General features: G+C 23.5%; 2 protein-coding genes and 1 pseudogene across 2 annotated transcripts; all 3 read right to left on the minus strand.

The window, feature by feature from the left end:
- Window positions 1-3,452: 3,452 nt before the first annotated feature.
- On the minus strand, window positions 3,453-5,170 carry LOC110641449 (scopoletin glucosyltransferase). The gene is given in 14 exon segments (XM_021793164.2): window positions 3,453-3,532; window positions 3,535-3,695; window positions 3,697-3,732; window positions 3,734-3,874; window positions 3,876-3,947; window positions 3,949-4,048; window positions 4,051-4,294; window positions 4,296-4,353; window positions 4,355-4,387; window positions 4,389-4,557; window positions 4,560-4,766; window positions 4,769-4,819; window positions 4,822-4,923; window positions 5,158-5,170. Coding segments are annotated over 14 exon segments (1,467 nt in total).
- A 7,179-nt stretch (window positions 5,171-12,349) lies between these two features.
- Window positions 12,350-13,916, minus strand: LOC131182504 (scopoletin glucosyltransferase-like; annotated as a pseudogene).
- A 4,968-nt stretch (window positions 13,917-18,884) lies between these two features.
- Window positions 18,885-20,442, minus strand: LOC131182106 (scopoletin glucosyltransferase-like). The gene has a single exon (XM_058150756.1). It carries the CDS (start codon window positions 20,367-20,369, stop codon window positions 18,885-18,887), a length of 1,485 nt encoding a protein of 494 aa, XP_058006739.1. The 5' UTR covers window positions 20,370-20,442.
- Window positions 20,443-23,497: the final 3,055 nt, after the last annotated feature.

Raw genomic sequence — 23,497 nt, forward strand, 5'->3', positions numbered from 1 at the left:
GGATAAGTGGTAGAGGTAAGGCAAAGATGACAGACTACTTGAAGCTCGATCACCTAAATACAAGGAAGGAGATGATCCTTTCAAGTATGTGAAGGCAATCAAAATGATAGTAGATGAATTAGGTGCCAGTGACAGTAGGGCCATTCAGATGGTCGGTTTTACCTTGAAATGTAAGAAGGCAAAGAAATGGTACAAGGCTTATATTGCTGATAAGGTTAACAACATGACCTAGTCTCAGTTTGTGGTAAAATCTATCAATTGGGCCTTCCCAGAAAGCTTTAGGGAGTTGAAGGTGGCAGAGTTTGTGCAGTTGAGACAGACAAATAGAATGAGTATGGATGAGTATGCAGATAAGTTTGTGGATCTTCTGTGGTATGTAAGGTGGAGTATGATACTGACAGAATGTAACGCCCTCACCGTAGGTAGTCCGTACATTCTACTGTTCTGATGACTAATGTCTGTTCGGACAGTTAAAATATCTGGACTACACTTAAACTATAGTGAGGAGGCATAAATTGATGGAATAGATATTAAGAAAATATAGGAAAAATTTAGAGAAAATAAAATAAAATTAAGAGAATTTATTAATTGGTATAAAAAAATAAAAATAACTCGATGAGCACTACAAAGGGTATTTTGGTCATTTCACTCCATAGGTGAATTTTGACCTAAATATCAAATTAAAAATTTGAGAGAATGAAAATAATTAAAATAAATTAAAATTATAAATTTTATTAGTAGAAAATGAGAAAAGAAAGAAGAAAAAAAGAAAATAAAAAGACTTATGGCATTTTAAAAATTAAAGTATACAAAAAAATATATATATATAGACATAAGAAGACAAAAGCCACCAACCCAAGCCTTCTTCTTTCTCTTCTCTCTCTCCTTGCCGGCTCCATGGGTTCTCTCCTTCCACCATTTTTGTCCAAGCTTTGAGCTTGGATTTCTCCTCATTTCCTCACTAAAACCCTTAGCCCCCTTCATTAAAAATCATCCCCACTCCATAAGGAAGCCATTGATAGTAATAAGAAGAGGTAGAAGGGAAGTTTAATAAGTTACCTAATCTTCCTTTCTCACTTTATTAATCCTTGAGTTAAGGTTAAGATGAAGTGAAATTTGTAAGAAATTAAAAGAAATTGGTGAGTTATGAGGGGAGTGAATTTTCGGTACCCATGGTAAGTGATGGATTTTGATGACTTTAATGTATATAAATTGATTTAGTGATGTTGATTGATGCATTTATAAGTATTAGAAGTTGATTTGCATTGAGATTTCATGAGATTGAAATTGTCAGTTAGATAAGAAAGAAAAAGAAGAAGAAGAAGAAAAATAAGCAAGAAAAAAATGATGAAAAAGATAATAGATGAAAAAAAAAAGTTGATGAAGAAGAAAAATAAGGAAAAAAAAAAGATAATGAATGAGAAAATAGATAAGAAAGTAAAAAATAATTAAAAAAATGAGAGAAAAGAGAAGAAAGAGAGAGAGAAAAAAAAAAGAGTAATGAAAAAAGAAAATAAGTAGTGATTTATATTTGTGAATTAGCAATCTATTTTTGCAATGGATTGTCAATTGCTAATTTTTTTTAAAAGAATTAGACAAAAATTTTTTGACAGAAAATTTTGTAACCGATTCGCAATCAGTTGTAAAATCGGCTGCTAATAATAATCAATTTCGATCGGTTGTAAAAATTAGTTGGGTGGGAACTTTTGGAGGAAATTTTGCAATTGATTCCCTATTGGTTGCAAAATCAATTACTAATTACAACCGATTTCATTAAGTTACAAAAATTTAATATTATTAGCAATCAATTCACAAATCGGTTACAAATTTAAAAAAAAAAAGGCTTTTAATCGACAAAAAAATTGATTGCAAATTTGAAACCTTTAAAAAAAAAAGGCTCTAAATTTAGTAACTGTTAGCAACCAATCAACTTTTATCTGTTGCTAATAGCAATTAATTTCTGTAATAGATTACAAATCAGTTGCTAAATGTTGGAGTGAGTTAAAATAATTCTTAATTTAGAAACTGATTCCCTATGTTAGCAAATGATTTTTTAAATATGTTATTAATAACAACTAATTTTAGCAATCAATTTCTTAATTGCTAATCGAATATTCAAGTTTATTTTTTTTAATATCAATTAGCAATCGATTTAACAATCATTGTAAAATAATTGTTAATAACAATTGATTTTAAATAGGTTATTAAATTTTTAAAAATTAACTATTTAAGTTTAGAAAAACTAAAATTATAAATTGGTTATAAAATTATTGCTATTAACGATCAATTTTAGTAAGTTACTAAAATTGATTTTTTCTTTTTTGATATTGTTGATAAAACTTGATTTTTAATGCTATAATTGCTTTAAAATATAGTGAAAATTAAGCATAAAAACTAGCAAAAGAGATATTTTTATAGACATGTTAGACATGTTATTTGAATACAAATTAAAATAGAATTATAATTAATAGTTTAATCAAATTAAAATAGGATTGATACAAATTAAATAGAATTAGAATTAATGGATTAATTCAAATCAAAATATGATTGATCAAACTCTTTTTATAAATATAAAAAATTTAATACAAATTAAAATAAAATTAGAATAAATATAATTAATAAAATATAGTATAAGAATGCAATATAAATAGAAATATGAATGAAACGCAAAGATACAAGTAAATTAAATATAATTGAATATAATGAAAAAGGAAAGATGAAGAAGAGAAATAGTAATAAATTTTATAATTTTAAGTATTTATATATATAATTAATATGTACTTTTTTATTATAGAATTAAGATTATATATTATAAAATTGAATTTTTAATATAAGTAGAACTATTTTTAAAATAGGACTAAAATGTCAATTTACTTATATTAGTTAATATATATATATATATATATATATATATATATATATATATATATATATATATATTATAAATAATATAAACATAAAAGGAAGTTTTTGTTCCTCCCAAGTTCATTCACTTATTCATAGTATTATATATATTTTTAACACATTATAAATTATAGATAAATAAATAGATTATTAGTAATTTTTTATAAAAAAAATAATTTTTATTTTTATGTTGAAAAATCCATGTTAAATGTGTAAATAATGGTTTTTTTTTTAACTTTTAAAGTAAAAATTACTTTTTATCTCAACCAACCTAATATTGCCATAATTTATTCATTTTGAAAATTTTTATAAATGAATATAATTGCATAATTTTTTTAACATAAATAATTGTGTAATGATACTTTGAGCTCGAAATTTAATTATATACTATAAGTAAACCATAAATAATTGGACTTATTGTAATATTTATTTTTTTTTAAAAAAATAAATTGCAAGAACTATAAATGCAAGTCACAATAAAAATAAAATAGTGAAACCGATATATAACAGTTTCGTTGTAAATGTTGATTATTATGTTTTTATTGCCCTTATCTTAGGGGCGATGCAGGAGTCCTCAACTCTTCAACCAAATCATTCAAATTAGAGTATGTGGATCCACCTTCTTCATGACTTTTCTTGCCATTTCTCCAAGCTTCCTTGCTCTTCTCCTCATTTCTTCTGCTTGGCCACTCACCATGACCTCAGTAATTGCCGTCTCTATAGCTTCGCTTTTAACATGTTCTCCATGCACAGCAACCCATTCCTTAACGCCCACACCTATCCCAATCAGAAACCTCACTCACCAACTTCTCGTTGTAGAAATGATCGCGAATCTGGCCATGTCACCATTGGCTTCCACTGGTTATAGCTTCAAGTCTGAGAACCCCATCCACAATGAGTCAAAAATCCTCCTATAGCTTCATGATCTAGAATCAACACTTGTGGAGCCCAACCTCTTATTATGAGTCCTGTCCCCCATTCTTTCTTCAAATCCTTTAGGTAACCAATCTTCTTCATCTTCTTGATTTTCTTGTCTCTCCTCACGCCCAAATGAATTCTGTTTGGAAGCTTGAGAGCCCTTGCAATCTCTATAAGTGAGATGCATTGAAGTTGACCATACTTCCAAAACATATGTAGATAACGAATTGGGTTTCTTGGAATCAAGCCATTTCAAACACTCGTTTTCACTAATAGATGCTTCATTCCCTCTCTGTGCTTTATCTTCAATTCCCCTGTTGCATAGCGAAACAGGCCAATAAACCATGCCCATACACTAAGACCTTCTGTAATAATCAACGTAAAGTGGCTCGACCTCATAGAAGCCGTTGACAACGATCCCAAAACTCTTTAACTCTGATTCTACAATTTCACTCATTAATTTGCTATAGTCGATTATCAAAGTCTTGTCTCAAACCATCTGGAAGTTGTTTTCTTGTTAGCTTTATCTCACGGAACATTAGTCGGGACAAAGGGTTACGAATCAGGAGACTTTCTTCTGCGGCTCATACTGACTGATACATTCTAAGGTGCATAAAGAAAAGAAACAAGTGCCTTTAAACACTAACCTTGGAATCCCAAATTTGGCGACATCGGTAGCCCATGGAAAGAGCAAATCGGCAACAAGGCAATCAGGTTGGCACTCTTGCAGAGCATTTCAAGAGGTTCTTGGAGCATGGTTGTCGCCTTGTTAAACCTGAAAATCAATTCGAAACTACCATTATCATGGGAAGTGATAGAATCCACGTTTTCACATCCTTCTGGTAGTCCAGCCTCCACGGAAGGGAATTTAAGGGTTCGAATATCAATGTCGACACCCAAACCTTTAGTTCTTTGGATAGTTTGGGAGATAAGAGGTGCAGTGAGGGAGTGGTGATAATGGTAGCCTTTAGGCCTCGCAAAGCAAATAGCTTGGCGGATCCACTGTTGGAATCATATGGCCATGAGCCATGTAGGGAAAGACAAAAATATGCACTGATGACCGAACTATCCATTGATTGATTAATGCCGAGACGACTTGGTCTTTGTAGAAGAAGAGAGACAGAGAATGATCAATGAAGATGAAGCATTTTGTTTGATATGATTTTGTTTTTCTATCTTTGGTATGACCAAATGTACTCAAATGAAGGTGTTATTTACATGCGTGCTCTTGGGCATATATGGCCAGTTGGTTCTATATTTCTATGTGCGATTTCAAGCTAGCTTTTATGGCAAGTACTAAATTGGATACGTTCTTCTTGAAGTGGAAATTCTTACCCACCCCTTCCATAATAGGGAAAATTATATAATTCATTTATTATAAATATAAGACATAAATATATAAAAAGACCCATATGTTAAGTACTAGCTGTAAATATTTTATATTTCTATAAAACGTAATTAGAATCTCGTTGAAGGAAAGAAGTATTTTCATTTTTATTTGTTATTTAAGTTTTGATAATTTAAGAAATTTTTGCCTCAACATAATGTATTTTAGATTTAAATAATTGGAGAAATTTTAATCTAAACTTTACTCTCGTAAACCTAAAACATAATATTTTAACTCATATATTAAATAAATAGAATCTAAATATTTATATTTTGAATCCATAATAAATCAGATGTAAATAAGTTTCTCTAATAATCCCACTTAATAAGGTAAAGATGGAAGCCTCTTAATTTATCAATAAACTAGATTCAATTTCATTGAAAATAAAAAAACTATTTTAAATTTTTAAAATGTATCAGATTTATATTGTGAAAATCACTAAAAACTTCGGAAAAAAACTTTAATTTCATGCCCCATTTGTTTTGTGGGAAATAATTATATATGGAAAAAATGTTTTTTTTATGAAATATGTTTTCTAAAAATTTGTTTTCCATGAAAATATTTCCATTATTTGGTTGCAAAGTTTAATTAATGATATGTATTTATATTATATATGTACAAGTGTTTTTCACATTTCAATAAAATTATTAAAATTTAAAAAATAAAAATTGATTTCTTTGTCTTTTAAAAATAGGAAGTTATTTTCCTTAAAAATGATTTAGTTTTTCCATTAATCAGGAAAATATTTTTTATTGACTCATTTTTCTGAGTGTCTTAAATATTAAAAAATATAAAAAATATTTTCTAGACATGAAACAAACGGAGTCTTAATGTGCATAAGTTGACTTTGATATCTTCAAAGTAAATTAAAAAAAAAATGATTAATTTTGAAAGGCTTAATGATAAAAAAATTCTAAACATTTTTTGAATTTTTTAATTATGTCATTTTTTTATTGACAATTTGGTTTTAATTATAGTTGAAATATGTATATGGTAGCTGCTTAGGAAGAAAAAAAAAAGAGTATAAAAAAAGTTACAAAGAAAAATAAAATCAATTGAAACAGTGCGAAAAAATATATAAAAATTCCTTTATTTTAACTAAATAAAAAAAATAAAATTCAAATTGTCCTTTCTTTTCATTAATCAACTAAATCTTAATCTCAAAATCTGTTTTAAAATTTTTTAAAGTAATATTAAAAAATTTACAGATATTATTCAAATTATATTTATATATATATAAGCCATATATTTAAAATTTAAATTATAAGAAATGGCTTTAGATTTTCTTTGTTTCTCCATTATAATATTATTTTAATCTCATATCTATAAGGAAAATTAAATTTAAATTTTTAATTATTTTAGTGGCTTTCATTATTTATTTTACATATAAAATATTATCTATAATTTTAATAATGCTTATATATTTTTTAATGATATTTTAAAATTTTTAAAAGAGATTTTGACTTTAAAATTAGATGTTTGGTTGACAAGAAAGAAAGGGAAATTTGAATTTTTTTTGGCGCGCAGTTGAAGTGAAAAATTTTATACATTTTTTAATAAATTTAAATTTAAATATTTATATTTTTTTAATAATATATTTATTTTATGGATTTTATAAAATTATTTAATCAATTTATTTATTATTAATGTAAATTAATAAACTTAATTATTAAAATTTAGAAATTAAATTTATTTATTCAATAAAATATATATATATATATAGAAAGATTTTCACTTAGTGTTGCCACGTGATATTCTAAGAAAAGGGCTAGCCATGTAAACATATTTTTTCTTAATTTTGCCACATAGAACTTACTATTTAGAAATTATTATATTTTATAATTATAATAATTATTATCTTTTATGTTAAATATTTAATTTTATTTTTTATTTAATTCTCTTTCTAATTTTCTTTTAAATATCTTTATTATTACCATTGTTACTATAATTTTCATGACCAATTAAAAATATTAGATATATTTTAATATTTTTATAAAATTTTTATTTAATGATTCTCAAATTTTTAAGTATTTCATTTGATCATAAAAATTTAATAATTATATATCTTAAATTTAATAAAATAATTTAAAATTATACTATAAAAGTAATCACATGGAGTTAAATACTTTACATTTTCTCTATTTTTTATATATTTAATTAATTTTAATTTACTTTAATGTTTTATTTTTATTTATCTAATTTTAGTGTATATTTAATAAAAATATATTTTCAATTATATATATATATATATATATATATATATAAAATGAATTATGGAAAAATGAAATAAAATTTTATTTTCAGTCATAGTAAACAAGAAATTTATATTAATATTCAATTTTCATTATTTTTTAATATTTTTTGTTGTATAATTAATAAATAATTAATATTATTACTTTGGTTAATATTAATCTTGTTATATTGTTTTAGTATTATTTAGAAAAAGTTTTAAATTTTATATATATATATATATATATATATATATATATGCCAAGTAATTTTATTAAATTCTCTCTATTTTTTATTAATTAATTATATAATTTATTTAAATTATGATTAAATTATTAATTCCTTAATTATGAATATATAAGTTATAAATTATTTAATTATTACACTTTAATACTATAGTAAGTAGCTATTACTTTTATTATTTAATTATTACAAATATATAAAAAGCTCAATTTAATTAAAGATAAAAAAAATTAAGAGTTAATTAGACTAATTTATTAATCATACCCAACAAACACATATGCTAACTTTGTATATATTCTATTTTGGCTTCCTGATAATGTGGTGATTTCTATTTTTGTAAAACAAATTTAAGATGAGAAATTGAATTTTTGTGATTATACCAAGTATAAGGGATGTTTGAATTTTTGTGAGAAACTAATGATTGAATTTTCTTTTAAACATCTCTAATTATTAAAGGTAATGTATATTTATTAATTTTTAATTTTTTTAAAAAAAATAAAAATCAACATTAAATTTTTTTATGTATTTTCTAAATAGCTATAACATATAATTACTAAATATAATTATTACACATTATCATATTCTATAATTTTTAATTTGAAAATATTAATGGTAGTAAAATTAAGATCCATGTTTACTTTGAAGAAAAATCAATACTTAAAAATTTTTTTTCCTTCCTTTTATCTATTTAATAAATTTTAATTTATTTTAATATTATTTTAAAATAATTTAATAATAATAATAATAATAATAATTATTATTATTATTATTATTATAAACAAAGAATAACTTATGGCTATTAAAAAAAAATCTTATAGCTATTAAAGCGATTGATTTAAGAGCAAAAATCAACTTATTTTATTAAAATTTATTGCTAATATTTTAAAATTTTAATATTTTAAATAGCAATATTAAAATTTTTTTAATTAAAAAATTATATTTTTTAAATTAATAATAATTTAATAATCTAATTAAATCTAGTATAAATTTTCTTCTAGTTCTTTTGCTCTCTCTATATATATACTACCGTGCATTACACTGTATTTCGCTAGTAAAAATATAAAGACAAAAAAAAAGTCTTCTAGTTACATATAACACAATTGGAATCATGCTAACGTATATGATGAAGATAAAAAAAAAAAAAAAAAAAAAATTACGCAATTAACTCAACAGATAAAAATAACTAAAAAATTGAAAATTAAAATTTTACCTTGCACAATAAATGGTTTATAAAACTTGATTTTTAATATTATAATATTGCTTAAAGATAATAATGAAAATTAGTCATAAAATTAATAAAGAGATATTTTATAGGCATATTATTTGAATACAAATTAAAATTGAATTATAATTAATAGTTTAACCAAATTAAAATAGGATTAATACAAATTAAAATAGAATTAAAATAAACATGATTATCAACGTATAATATACTTAAGAATGTACTATAAATAGAAAATACTAATGAGGAAGGAAATATAAAGGTAAAATTAAATTAAATATAATAAAAAGGAAAGGTGAATAAGAAAAATAGTAATAGATTTTATAATTTTATTATTTTTTTTATAAATATAAGAAATTGAATATGAACTTTTTGTTTTTAGGATTAGGATTATAGAATTACAAATCGATTTTTTCTTTATAAGTAGAATTACTTTTAAAATAGTATCAAAATTTTAATTTAATTAGTTAATATATTTTTTATAAATAATATAAGTATATAAGAATATTTTTTGTTTGTTCACAAGTTCACTTCCTCATTCATGCATTATTGATATTAAAAAAATCTAAATTATTGTGTAATTAACATAATCGGTAAAAATAAATAAAAAGTTAAAATTTAAATTTTACATTGCACAATAAATTTGCTAGAAAAAGTGGATTAGCAAACAACCAAATCGATTACAATGAGATTGGTTGATAAATCAAATAGCAATCAAAAACCAAATCAATTATTAAAATAATTAAATTTTTTAAAAAATAAAATTTTTTTATTAAAAATTACCTGTTGCTACTAACAATCGATTTAGCAACTAAAATCAATTGCTAAATAGTAATCAATACATAATCAATTGTAAAAAAAAATGGTACCTTTAGTTTAACAATTTTATAACTGCTTTGTAAGTCGGTTGCTATAATTTAAAAAAAAATTAAATGTTTAAATAATAAATAAAAATTCTCAATAATTATTCTAAAAATTATCTAAAATATTAATTTATTAATGAAAGATTAGTACTACAAAATTAATATAAAAATATTATAAAAACAAATTACTATTAATAATTATTAGTCAAAATAATAATAAAAAATTAAATATAAAAGCAAATTTGTAAGACAAATTAGTAAAAAAATTGACATATATATACTATAACAAAAATTAAGAAAAAATTAATTATTACTAAAAATAATTTACTAAAAAAAATATGCAAACAAAAAATAAATTATAATAAAAAAAATAAAAAATATAATTAAGAAAAAAAAGAGGATGAAAAAGAAATTAGATAAGAAAGAAAAAGAAGAAGAAGAAGAAAAATAAGCAAGAAAAAAATGATGAAAAAGATAATAGATGAAAAAAAAAAGTTGATGAAGAAGAAAAATAAGGAAAAAAAAAAGATAATGAATGAGAAAATAGATAAGAAAGTAAAAAATAATTAAAAAAATGAGAGAAAAGAGAAGAAAGAGAGAAAAAAAAAAAAAGAGTAATGAAAAAAGAAAATAAGTAGTGATTTATATTTGTGAATTAGCAATCTATTTTTGCAATGGATTGTCAATTGCTAATTTTTTTTAAAAGAATTAGACAAAAATTTTTGTGAAAATTTTGTAACCGATTCGCAATCAGTTGTAAAATCGGCTGCTAATAATAATCAATTTCGATCGGTTGTAAAAATTAGTTGGGTGGGAACTTTTGGAGGAAATTTTGCAATTGATTCCCTATTGGTTGCAAAATCAATTACTAATTACAACCGATTTCATTAAGTTACAAAAATTTAATACTATTAGCAATCAATTCACAAATCGGTTACAAATTTAAAAAAAAAAGGCTTTTAATCGACAAAAAAATTGATTGCAAATTTGAAACCTTTGAAAAAAAAAAAGGCTCTAAATTTAGTAACTGTTAGCAACCAATCAACTTTTATCTGTTGCTAATAGCAATTAATTTCTGTAATAGATTACAAATCAGTTGCTAAATGTTGGAGTGAGTTAAAATAATTCTTAATTTAGAAACTGATTCCCTATGTTAGCAAATGATTTTTTAAATATGTTATTAATAACAACTAATTTTAGCAATCAATTTCTTAATCGCTAATCGAATATTCAAGTTTATTTTTTTTAATATAAATTAGCAATCGATTTAACAATCATTGTAAAATAATTGTTAATAACAATTGATTTTAAATAGGTTATTAAATTTTTAAAAATTAACTATTTAAGTTTAGAAAAACTAAAATTATAAATTGGTTATAAAATTATTGCTATTAACGATCAATTTTAGTAAGTTACTAAAATTGATTTTTTCTTTTTTGATATTGTTGATAAAACTTGATTTTTAATGCTATAATTGCTTTAAAATATAGAGAAAATTAAGCATAAAAACTAGCAAAAGAGATATTTTTATAGACATGTTAGACATGTTATTTGAATACAAATTAAAATAGAATTATAATTAATAGTTTAATCAAATTAAAATAGGATTGATACAAATTAAATAGAATTAGAATTAATGGATTAATTCAAATCAAAATATGATTGATCAAACTCTTTTTATAAATATAAAAAATTTAATACAAATTAAAATAAAATTAGAATAAATATAATTAATAAAATATAGTATAAGAATGCAATATAAATAGAAATATGAATGAAACGCAAAGATACAAGTAAATTAAATATAATTGAATATAATGATAAAGGAAAGAAGAAGAAGAGAAATAGTAATAAATTTTATAATTTTAAGTATTTATATATATAATTAATATGTACTTTTTTATTATAGAATTAAGATTATATATTATAAAATTGAATTTTTAATATAAGTAGAACTATTTTTAAAATAGGACTAAAATGTCAATTTACTTATATTAGTTAATATATATATATATATATATATATATATATATATATATATATATATATATATATATATATATATATATATTATAAATAATATAAACATAAAAGTAAGAGTTTGTTCCTCCCAAGTTCATTCACTTATTCATAGTATTATATATATTTTTAACACATTATAAATTATAGATAAATAAATAGATTATTAGTAATTTTTATAAAAAAATAATTTTTATTTTTATGTTGAAAAATCCATGTTAAATGTGTAAATAATGGTTTTTTTAACTTTTAAAGTAAAAATTACTTTTTATCTCAACCAACCTAATATTGCCATAATTTATTCATTTTGAAAATTTTTATAAATGAATATAATTGCATAATTTTTTTAACATAAATAATTGTGTAATGATACTTTGAGCTCGAAATTTAATTATATACTATAAGTAAACCATAAATAATTGGACTTATTGTAATATTTGTTTTTTTTAAAAAAAATAAATTGCAAGAACTATAAATGCAAGTCACAATAAAAATAAAATAGTGAAACCGATATATAACAGTTTCGTTGTAAATGTTGATTATTATGTTTTTATTGCCCTTATCTTAGGGGCGATGCCTGGGAGTCCTCAACTCTTCAACCAAATCATTCAAATTAGAGTATGTGGATCCACCTTCTTCATGACTTTTCTTGCCATTTCTCCAAGCTTCCTTGCTCTTCTCCTCATTTCTTCTGCTTGGCCACTCACCATGACCTCAGTAATTGCCGTCTCTATAGCTTCGCTTTTAACATGTTCTCCATGCACAGCAACCCATTCCTTAACGCCCACACCTATCCCAATCTGTAAAACCTCACTCACCAACTTCTCGTTGTAGAAATGATCAGCGAATACTGGCCATGTCACCATTGGCTTCCCTGAAGTTATAGCTTCAAGTACAGAACCCCATCCACAATGAGTCAAAAATCCTCCTATAGCTTCATGATCTAGAATCAACACTTGTGGAGCCCAACCTCTTATTATGAGTCCTGTCCCCCCCATTCTTTCTTCAAATCCTTTAGGTAACCAATCTTCTTCATCTTCTTGATTTTCTTGTCTCTCCTCACTGCCCAAATGAATTCCTGTTTGGAAGCTTCGAGAGCCCTTGCAATCTCTATAAGCTGAGATGCATTGAAGTTGACCATACTTCCAAAACATATGTAGATAACAGAATTGGGTTTCTTGGAATCAAGCCATTTCAAACACTCGTTTTCACTAATAGATGCTTCATTCCCTCTCGTGCTTTATCTTCAATTCCTGTTGCATAGCGAAAGCAGGGCCAATAAACCATGCCCATACGCCTAAGACCTTCTGTAATAATCAACGTAAGGTGGCTCGACCTCATAGAAGCTGTTGACAACGATCCCAAAACTCTTTAACTCTGATTCTACAATTTCACTCATTAATTTGCTATAGTCAGTATCAAAGTCTTGTCTCAAACCATCTGGAAGTTGTTTTCTTGTTAGCTTTATCTCGCCGGGAACATTAGTCAGGACAAAGGGTTCTGAATCCGAGGAGACTTTCTTCTGCGGCTCATACAGCCTGATACATTCTAAGGTGCATAAAGAAAAGAAACAAGTGCCTTTAAACACTAACCTTGGAATCCCAAATTTGGCGACATCGGTAGCCCATGGAAAGAGCAAATCGGCAACAAGGCAATCAGGTTGGCACTCTTGCGGGAGCATTTCAAGAGGTTCTTGGAGCATGGTTGTCGCCTTGTTAAACCTGAAAATCAATTCGAAACTACCATTATCATGGGAAGTGATAGAATCCACGTTTTCACATCCTTCTGGTAGTCCAGCCTCCACGGAAGGGAATTTAAGGGTTCGAATATCAATGTCGACACCCAAACCTTTAGTTCTTCGGATAGTTTTGGAGATAAGAGGTGCATTGAGGGGAGTGGTGATAATGGTAGCCTTTAGGCCTCGCAAAGCAAATAGCTTGGCCAGATCCACTGTTGGAATCATATGGCCATGAGCCATGTAGGGAAAGACAAAAATATGCAGCTGATGACCCGAACTATCCATTGATTGATTAATGCCGAGACGACTTGGTGCTGTAGAAGAAGAGAGACAGAGAATGATCAATGAAGATGAAGCATTTTGTTTGATATGATTTTGTTTTTCTATGCTGGTATGACCAAATGTACTCAAATGAAGGTGTTATTTACATGCAGGCTCTTGGGCATATATGGTCAGTTGGTTGTATATTTCTATGTGCGATTTCAAGCTAGCTTTTATGGCAAGTACTAAATTGGATACGTTCTTCTTGAAGTGGAAATTCTTACCCACCCCTTCCATAATAGGGAAAATTATATAATTCATTTATTATAAATATAAGACATAAATGTATAAAAAGACCCATATGTTAAGTACTAGCTGTAAATATTTTATATTTCTATAAAACGTAATTAGAATCTCGTTGAAGGAAAGAAGTATTTTCATTTTTATTTGTTATTTAAGTTTTGATAATTTAAGAAATTTTTGCCTCAACATAATGTATTTTAGATTTAAATAATTGGAGAAATTTTAATCTAAACTTTACTCTCGTAAACCTAAAACATAATATTTTAACTCATATATTAAATAAATAGAATCTAAATATTTATATTTTGAATCCATAATAAATCAGATGTAAATAAGTTTCTCTAATAATCCCACTTAATAAGGTAAAGATGGAAGCCTCTTAATTTATCAATAAACTAGATTCAATTTCATTGAAAATAAAAAAACTATTTAAAATTTTTAAAATGTATCAGATTTATATTGTGAAAATCACTAAAAACTTCGGAAAAAAACTTTAATTTCATGCCCCATTTGTTTTGTGGGAAATAATTATATATGGAAAAAATGTTTTTTTTTATGAAATATGTTTTCTAAAAATTTGTTTTCCATGAAAATATTTCCATTATTTGGTTGCAAAGTTTAATTAATGATATGTGTTTATATTATATATGTACAAGTGTTTTTCACATTTCAATAAAATTATTAAAATTTAAAAAATAAAAATTGATTTCTTTGTCTTTTAAAAATAGGAAGTTATTTTCCTTAAAAATGATTTAGTTTTTCCATTAATCAGGAAAATAATTTTTTTTCCTTCCTTTTATCTATTTAATAAATTTTAATTTATTTTAATATTATTTTATTTTTATTATTTTAAAATGATTTAATAATAATAATAATAATTATTATTATTATTATTATTATTATTATTATTATAAACAAAGAATAACTTATGGCTATTAAAAAAAAATCTTATAGCTATTAAAGCGATTGATTTAAGAGCAAAAATCAACTTATTTTATTAAAATTTATTGCTAATATTTTAAAATTTTAATATTTTAAATAGCAATATTAAAATTTTTTTAATTAAAAAATTATATTTTTTAAATTAATAATAATTTAATAATCTAATTAAATCTAGTATAAATTTTCTTCTAGTTCTTTTGCTCTCTCTATATATATACTACCGTGCATTACACTGTATTTCGCTAGTAAAAATATAAAGACAAAAAAAAAAGTCTTCTAGTTACATATAGCACAATTGGAATCATGCTAATGTATATGATGAAGATTAAAAAAAAAAAAAAGAAAAAAGAAAAAAAATTACGCAATTAACTCAACAGATAAAAATAACTAAAAAATTGAAAATTAAAATTTTACCTTGCACAATAAATGGTTTATAAAACTTGATTTTTAATATTATAATATTGCTTAAAGATAATAATGAAAATTAGTCATAAAATTAATAAAGAGATATTTTATAGGCATATTATTTGAATACAAATTAAAATTGAATTATAATTAATAGTTTAACCAAATTAAAATAGGATTAAAATAGAATTAAAATAAACATGATTATCAACGTATAATATACTTAAGAATGTACTATAAATAGAAAATACTAATGAGGAAGGAAATATAAAGGTAAAATTAAATTAAATATAATAAAAAGGAAAGGTGAATAAGAAAAATAGTAATAGATTTTATAATTTTATTATTTTTTTTATAAATATAAGAAATTGAATATGAACTTTTTGTTTTTAGGATTAGGATTATAGAATTACAAATCGATTTTTTCTTTATAAGTAGAATTACTTTTAAAATAGTATCAAAATTTTAATTTAATTAGTTAATATATTTTTTATAAATAATATAAGTATATAAGAATATTTTTTGTTTGTTCACAAGTTCACTTCCTCATTCATGCATTATTGATATTAAAAAAATCTAAATTATTGTGTAATTAACATAATCGGTAAAAATAAATAAAAAGTTAAAATTTAAATTTTACATTGCACAATAAATTTGCTAGAAAAAGTGGATTAGCAAACAACCAAATCGATTACAATGAGATTGGTTGATAAATCAAATAGCAATCAAAAACCAAATCAATTATTAAAATAATTAAATTTTTTAAAAAATAAAATTTTTTTATTAAAAATTACCTGTTGCTACTAACAATCGATTTAGCAACTAAAATCAATTGCTAAATAGTAATCAATACATAATCAATTGTAAAAAAAATGGTACCTTTAGTTTAACAATTTTGTAACTGCTTTGTAAGTCAGTTGCTATAATTTAAAAAAAAAAATAAATGTTCAAACAATAAATAAAAATTCTCAATAATTATTCTAAAAATTATCTAAAATATTAATTTATTAATGAAAGATTAGTACTACAAAATTAATATAAAAATATTATAAAAACAAATTACTATTAATAATTATTAGTCAAAATAATAATAAAAAATTAAATATAAAAGCAAATTTGTAAGACAAATTAGTAAAAAAATTGACATATATATACTATAACAAAAATTAAGAAAAAATTAATTATTACTAAAAATAATTTACTAAAAAAAATATGCAAACAAAAAATAAATTATAATAAAAAAAATAAAAAATATAATTAAGAAAAAAAAGAGGATGAAAAAGAAATTAGATAAGAAAGAAAAAGAAGAAGAAGAAGAAAAATAAGCAAGAAAAAAATGATGAAAAAGATAATAGATGAAAAAAAAAAGTTGATGAAGAAGAAAAATAAGGAAAAAAAAAAGATAATGAATGAGAAAATAGATAAGAAAGTAAAAAATAATTAAAAAAATGAGAGAAAAGAGAAGAAAGAGAGAAAAAAAAAAAAAGAGTAATGAAAAAAGAAAATAAGTAGTGATTTATATTTGTGAATTAGCAATCTATTTTTGCAATGGATTGTCAATTGCTAATTTTTTTTAAAAGAATTAGACAAAAATTTTTTGACAGAAAATTTTGTAACCGATTCATGTCGGTTGTAAAATCGGCTGCTAATAATAATCAATTTCGATCGGTTGTAAAAATTAGTTGGGTGGGAACTTTTGGAGGAAATTTTGCAATTGATTCCCTATTGGTTGCAAAATCAATTACTAATTACAACCGATTTCATTAAGTTACAAAAATTTAATACTATTAGCAATCAATTCACAAATCGGTTACAAATTTAAAAAAAAAAGGCTTTTAATCGACAAAAAAATTGATTGCAAATTTGAAACCTTTAAAAAAAAAAGGCTCTAAATTTAGTAACTGTTAGCAACCAATCAACTTTTATCTGTTGCTAATAGCAATTAATTTCTGTAATAGATTACAAATCAGTTGCTAAATGTTGGAGTGAGTTAAAATAATTCTTAATTTAGAAACTGATTCCCTATGTTAGCAAATGATTTTTTAAATATGTTATTAATAACAACTAATTTTAGCAATCAATTTCTTAATCGCTAATCGAATATTCAAGTTTATTTTTTTTAATATCAATTAGCAATCGATTTAACAATCATTGTAAAATAATTGTTAATAACAATTGATTTTAAATAGGTTATTAAATTTTTAAAAATTAACAATTTAAGTTTAGAAAAACTAAAATTATAAATTGGTTATAAAATTATTGCTATTAACGATCAATTTTAGTAAGTTACTAAAATTGATTTTTTCTTTTTTGATATTGTTGATAAAACTTGATTTTTAATGCTATAATTGCTTTAAAATATAGTGAAAATTAAGCATAAAAACAAGCAAAAGAGATATTTTTATAGACATGTTAGACATGTTATTTGAATACAAATTAAAATAGAATTATAATTAATAGTTTAATCAAATTAAAATAGGATTGATACAAATTAAATAGAATTAGAATTAATGGATTAATTCAAATCAAAATATGATTGATCAAACTCTTTTTATAAATATAAAAAATTTAATACAAATTAAAATAAAATTAGAATAAATATAATTAATAAAATATAGTATAAGAATGCAATATAAATAGAAATATGAATGAAACGCAAAGATACAAGTAAATTAAATATAATTGAATATAATGAAAAAGGAAAGATGAAGAAGAGAAATAGTAATAAATTTTATAATTTTAAGTATTTATATATATAATTAATATGTACTTTTTTATTATAGAATTAAGATTATATATTATAAAATTGAATTTTTAATATAAGTAGAACTATTTTTAAAATAGGACTAAAATGTCAATTTACTTATATTAGTTAATATATATATATATATATATATATATATATATATATATATATATATATATATATATATATATATATATATATATATATTATAAATAATATAAACAAAACGGATAGTTTGTGTTCCGCCCAAGTTCATTCACTTATTCATAGTATTATATATATTTTTAACACATTATAAATTATAGATAAATAAATAGATTATTAGTAATTTTTTATAAAAAAAAATAATTTTTATTTTTATGTTGAAAAATCCATGTTAAATGTGTAAATAATGGTTTTTTTTTTTAACTTTTAAAGTAAAAATTACTTTTTATCTCAACCAACCTAATATTGCCATAATTTATTCATTTTGAAAATTTTTATAAATGAATATAATTGCATAATTTTTTTAACATAAATAATTGTGTAATGATACTTTGAGCTCGAAATTTAATTATATACTATAAGTAAACCATAAATAATTGGACTTATTGTAATATTTGTTTTTTTAAAAAAAAATAAATTGCAAGAACTATAAATGCAAGTCACAATAAAAATAAAATAGTGAAACCGATATATAACAGTTACGTTGTAAATGTTGATTATTATGTTTTTATTGCCCTTCTCTTAGGGCGTGCAGGAGTCCTCAACTCTTCAACCAAATCATTCAAATTAGAGTATTTCGATCCACATTCTACAACAGCTTTTCTTGCCATTTCTCCAAGCTTCCTTGCTCTTCTCCTCATTTCTTCTGCTTGGCCACTCACCATGACCTCAGTAATTGCCGTCTCTATAGCTTCGCTTTTAACATGTTCTCCATGCACAGCAACCCATTCCTTAACGCCCACACCTATCCCAATCTGTAAAACCTCACTCACCAACTTCTCGTTGTAGAAATGATCAGCGAATACTGGCCATGTCACCATTGGCTTCCCTGAAGTTATAGCTTCAAGTACAGAACCCCATCCACAATGAGTCAAAAATCCTCCTATAGCTTCATGATCTAGAATCAACACTTGTGGAGCCCAACCTCTTATTATGAGTCCTGTCCCCCCCATTCTTTCTTCAAATCCTTTAGGTAACCAATCTTCTTCATCTTCTTGATTTTTCTTGTCTCTCCTCACTGCCCAAATGAATTCCTGTTTGGAAGCTTCGAGAGCCCTTGCAATCTCTATAAGCTGAGATGCATTGAAGTTGACCATACTTCCAAAACATATGTAGATAACAGAATTGGGTTTCTTGGAATCAAGCCATTTCAAACACTCGTTTTCACTAATAGATGCTTCATTCCCTCTCTGTGCTTTATCTTCAATTCCCCTGTTGCATAGCGAAACAGGGCCAATAGGCCATGCCCTTCTGCCTAAGACCTTCCTGTAATAATCAACGTAAGCTGGCTCGACCTCATAGAAGCTGTTGACAACGATCCCAAAACTCTTTAACTCTGATTCTACAATTTCACTCATTAATTTGCTATAGTCAGTATCAAAGTCTTGTCTTAAACCATCTGGAAGTTGTTTTCTTGTTAGCTTTATCTCGCCGGGAACATTAGTCAGGACAAAGGGTTCTGAATCCGAGGAGACTTTCTTCTGCGGCTCATACAGCTTGATACATTCTAAGGTGCATAAAGAAAAGAAACAAGTGCCTTTAAACACTAACCTTGGAATCCCAAATTTGGCAGCAGCATCGGTAGCCCATGGAAAGAGCAAATCAGCAACAAGGCAATCAGGTTGGCACTCTTGCAGGAGCATTTCAAGAGGTTCTTGGAGCATGGTTGTCGCCTTGTTAAACCTGAAAATCAATTCGAAACTACCATTATCATGGGAAGTGATAGAATCCACGTTTTCACATCCTTCTGGTAGTCCAGCCTCCACGGAAGGGAATTTAAGGGTTCGAATATCAATGTCGACACCCAAACCTTTAGTTCTTCGGATAGGTTTGGAGATAAGAGGTGCATTGAGGGGAGTGGTGATAATGGTAGCCTTTAGGCCTCGCAAAGCAAATAGCTTGGCCAGATCCACTGTTGGAATCATATGGCCATGAGCCATGTAGGGAAAGACAAAAATATGCAGCTGATGACCCGAACTATCCATTGATTGATTAATGCCGAGACGACTTGGTGCTGTAGAAGAAGAGAGACAGAGAATGATCAATGAAGATGAAGCATTTTGTTTGATATGATTTTGTTTTTCTATGCTGGTATGACCAAATGTACTCAAATGAAGGTGTTATTTACATGCAGGCTCTTGGGCATATATGGCCAGTTGGTTCTATATTTCTATGTGCGATTTCAAGCTAGCTTTTATGGCAAGTACTAAATTGGATACGTTCTTCTTGAAGTGGAAATTCTTACCCACCCCTTCCATAATAGGGAAAATTATATAATTCATTTATTATAAATATAAGACATAAATATATAAAAAGACCCATATGTTAAGTACTAGCTGTAAATATTTTATATTTCTATAAAACGTAATTAGAATCTCGTTGAAGGAAAGAAGTATTTTCATTTTTATTTGTTATTTAAGTTTTGATAATTTAAGAAATTTTTGCCTCAACATAATGTATTTTAGATTTAAATAATTGGAGAAATTTTAATCTAAACTTTACTCTAAATAAACCTAAAACATAATATTTTAACTCATATATTAAATAAATAGAATCTAAATATTTATATTTTGAATCCATAATAAATCAGATGTAAATAAGTTTCTCTAATAATCCCACTTAATAAGGTAAAGATGGAAGCCTCTTAATTTATCAATAAACTAGATTCAATTTCATTGAAAATAAAAAAACTATTTTAAATTTTTAAAATGTATCAGATTTATATTGTGAAAATCACTAAAAACTTCGGAAAAAAACTTTAATTTCATGCCCCATTTGTTTTGTGGGAAATAATTATATATGGAAAAAATGTTTTTTTTTATGAAATATGTTTTCTAAAAATTTGTTTTCCATGAAAATATTTCCATTATTTGGTTGCAAAGTTTAATTAATGATATGTATTTATATTATATATGTACAAGTGTTTTTCACATTTCAATAAAATTATTAAAATTTAAAAAATAAAAATTGATTTCTTTGTCTTTTAAAAATAGGAAGTTATTTTCCTTAAAAATGATTTAGTTTTTCCATTAATCAGGAAAATAATTTTTTTTCCTTCCTTTTATCTATTTAATAAATTTTAATTTATTTTAATATTATTTTATTTTTATTATTTTAAAATGATTTAATAATAATAATAATAATAATAATTATTATTATTATTATTATTATTATTATAAACAAAGAATAACTTATGGCTATTAAAAAAAAATCTTATAGCTATTAAAGCGATTGATTTAAGAGCAAAAATCAACTTATTTTATTAAAATTTATTGCTAATATTTTAAAATTTTAATATTTTAAATAGCAATATTAAAATTTTTTTAATTAAAAAATTATATTTTTTAAATTAATAATAATTTAATAATCTAATTAAATCTAGTATAAATTTTCTTCTAGTTCTTTTGCTCTCTCTATATATATACTACCGTGCATTACACTGTATTTCGCTAGTAAAAATATAAAGACAAAAAAAAAAGTCTTCTAGTTACATATAGCACAATTGGAATCATGCTAATGTATATGATGAAGATTAAAAAAAAAAAAAAAAGAAAAAAGAAAAAAAATTACGCAATTAACTCAACAGATAAAAATAACTAAAAAATTGAAAATTAAAATTTTACCTTGCACAATAAATGGTTTATAAAACTTGATTTTTAATATTATAATATTGCTTAAAGATAATAATGAAAATTAGTCATAAAATTAATAAAGAGATATTTTATAGGCATATTATTTGAATACAAATTAAAATTGAATTATAATTAATAGTTTAACCAAATTAAAATAGGATTAAAATAGAATTAAAATAAACATGATTATCAACGTATAATATACTTAAGAATGTACTATAAATAGAAAATACTAATAAGGAAGGAAATATAAAGGTAAAATTAAATTAAATATAATAAAAAGGAAAGGTGAATAAGAAAAATAGTAATAGATTTTATAATTTTATTATTTTTTTTATAAATATAAGAAATTGAATATGAACTTTTTGTTTTTAGGATTAGGATTATAGAATTACAAATTGATTTTTTCTCTATAAGTAGAATTACTTTTAAAATAGTATCAAAATTTTAATTTAATTAGTTAATATATTTTTTATAAATAATATAAGTATATAAGGATATTTTTTGTTTGTTCACAAGTTCACTTCCTCATTCATGCATTATTGATATTAAAAAAATCTAAATTATTGTGTAATTAACATAATCGGTAAAAATAAATAAAAAGTTAAAATTTAAATTTTACATTGCACAATAAATTTACTAGAAAAAGTGGATTAGCAAACAATCAAATCGATTACAATGAGATTGGTTGATAAATCAAATAGCAATAAAAAATCAAATTAATTATTAAAATAATTAAATTTTTTATTAAAAATTACCTGTTGCTACTAACAATCGATTTAGCAACTAAAATCAATTGCTAAATAGTAATCAATACATAATCAATTATAAAAAAAATGGTACCTTTAGTTTAACAATTTATAACTATTTTGTAAGTCGGTTGCTATAATTTAAAAAAAATTAAATGTTCAAATAATAAATAAAAATTCTCAATAATTATTCTAAAAATTATCTAAAATATTAATTTATTAATGAAAGATTAGTACTACCAAATTAATATAAAAAAATTATAAAAACAAATTACTATTAATAATTATTAGTCAAAATAATAATAAAAAATTAAATATAAAAATAAATTTGTAAGACAAATTAGTAAAAAAAATTGACATATATATATACTATAACAAAAATTAAGAAAAAAATTAATTATTACTAAAAATAATTTACTAAAAAAATATGCAAACAAAAAATAAATTATAATAAAAAAATAAAAAATATAATTAAGAAAAAAAAGAGGATGAAAAAGAAATTAGATGAGAAAGAAAAAGAAGAAGAAGAAGAAAAATAAGAAAGAAAAAAATGATGAAAAAGATAATAGATGAGAAAAAAAAAGTTGATGAAGAAGAAAAATAAGAAAAAAAAAAGATGATGAATGAGAAAATAGATAAGAAAGTAAAAAATGATTAAAAAAATGAGGGAAAAGAGAAGAAAGAGAGAAAAAAAAAAAGAGTAATAGAAAAAGAAAATAAGTAGTGATTTAT

This window comes from Hevea brasiliensis, chromosome 8, assembly GCF_030052815.1.
Source record: "Hevea brasiliensis isolate MT/VB/25A 57/8 chromosome 8, ASM3005281v1, whole genome shotgun sequence".
Lineage (NCBI taxonomy): Eukaryota > Viridiplantae > Streptophyta > Magnoliopsida > Malpighiales > Euphorbiaceae > Hevea > Hevea brasiliensis.

Coding starts and splice junctions, on each gene's coding strand:
- LOC131182106 (XM_058150756.1), bottom strand. CDS start 20,369: ATGGATAGTTCGGGTCATCAGCTGCATATTTTTGTCTTTCCCTACATG.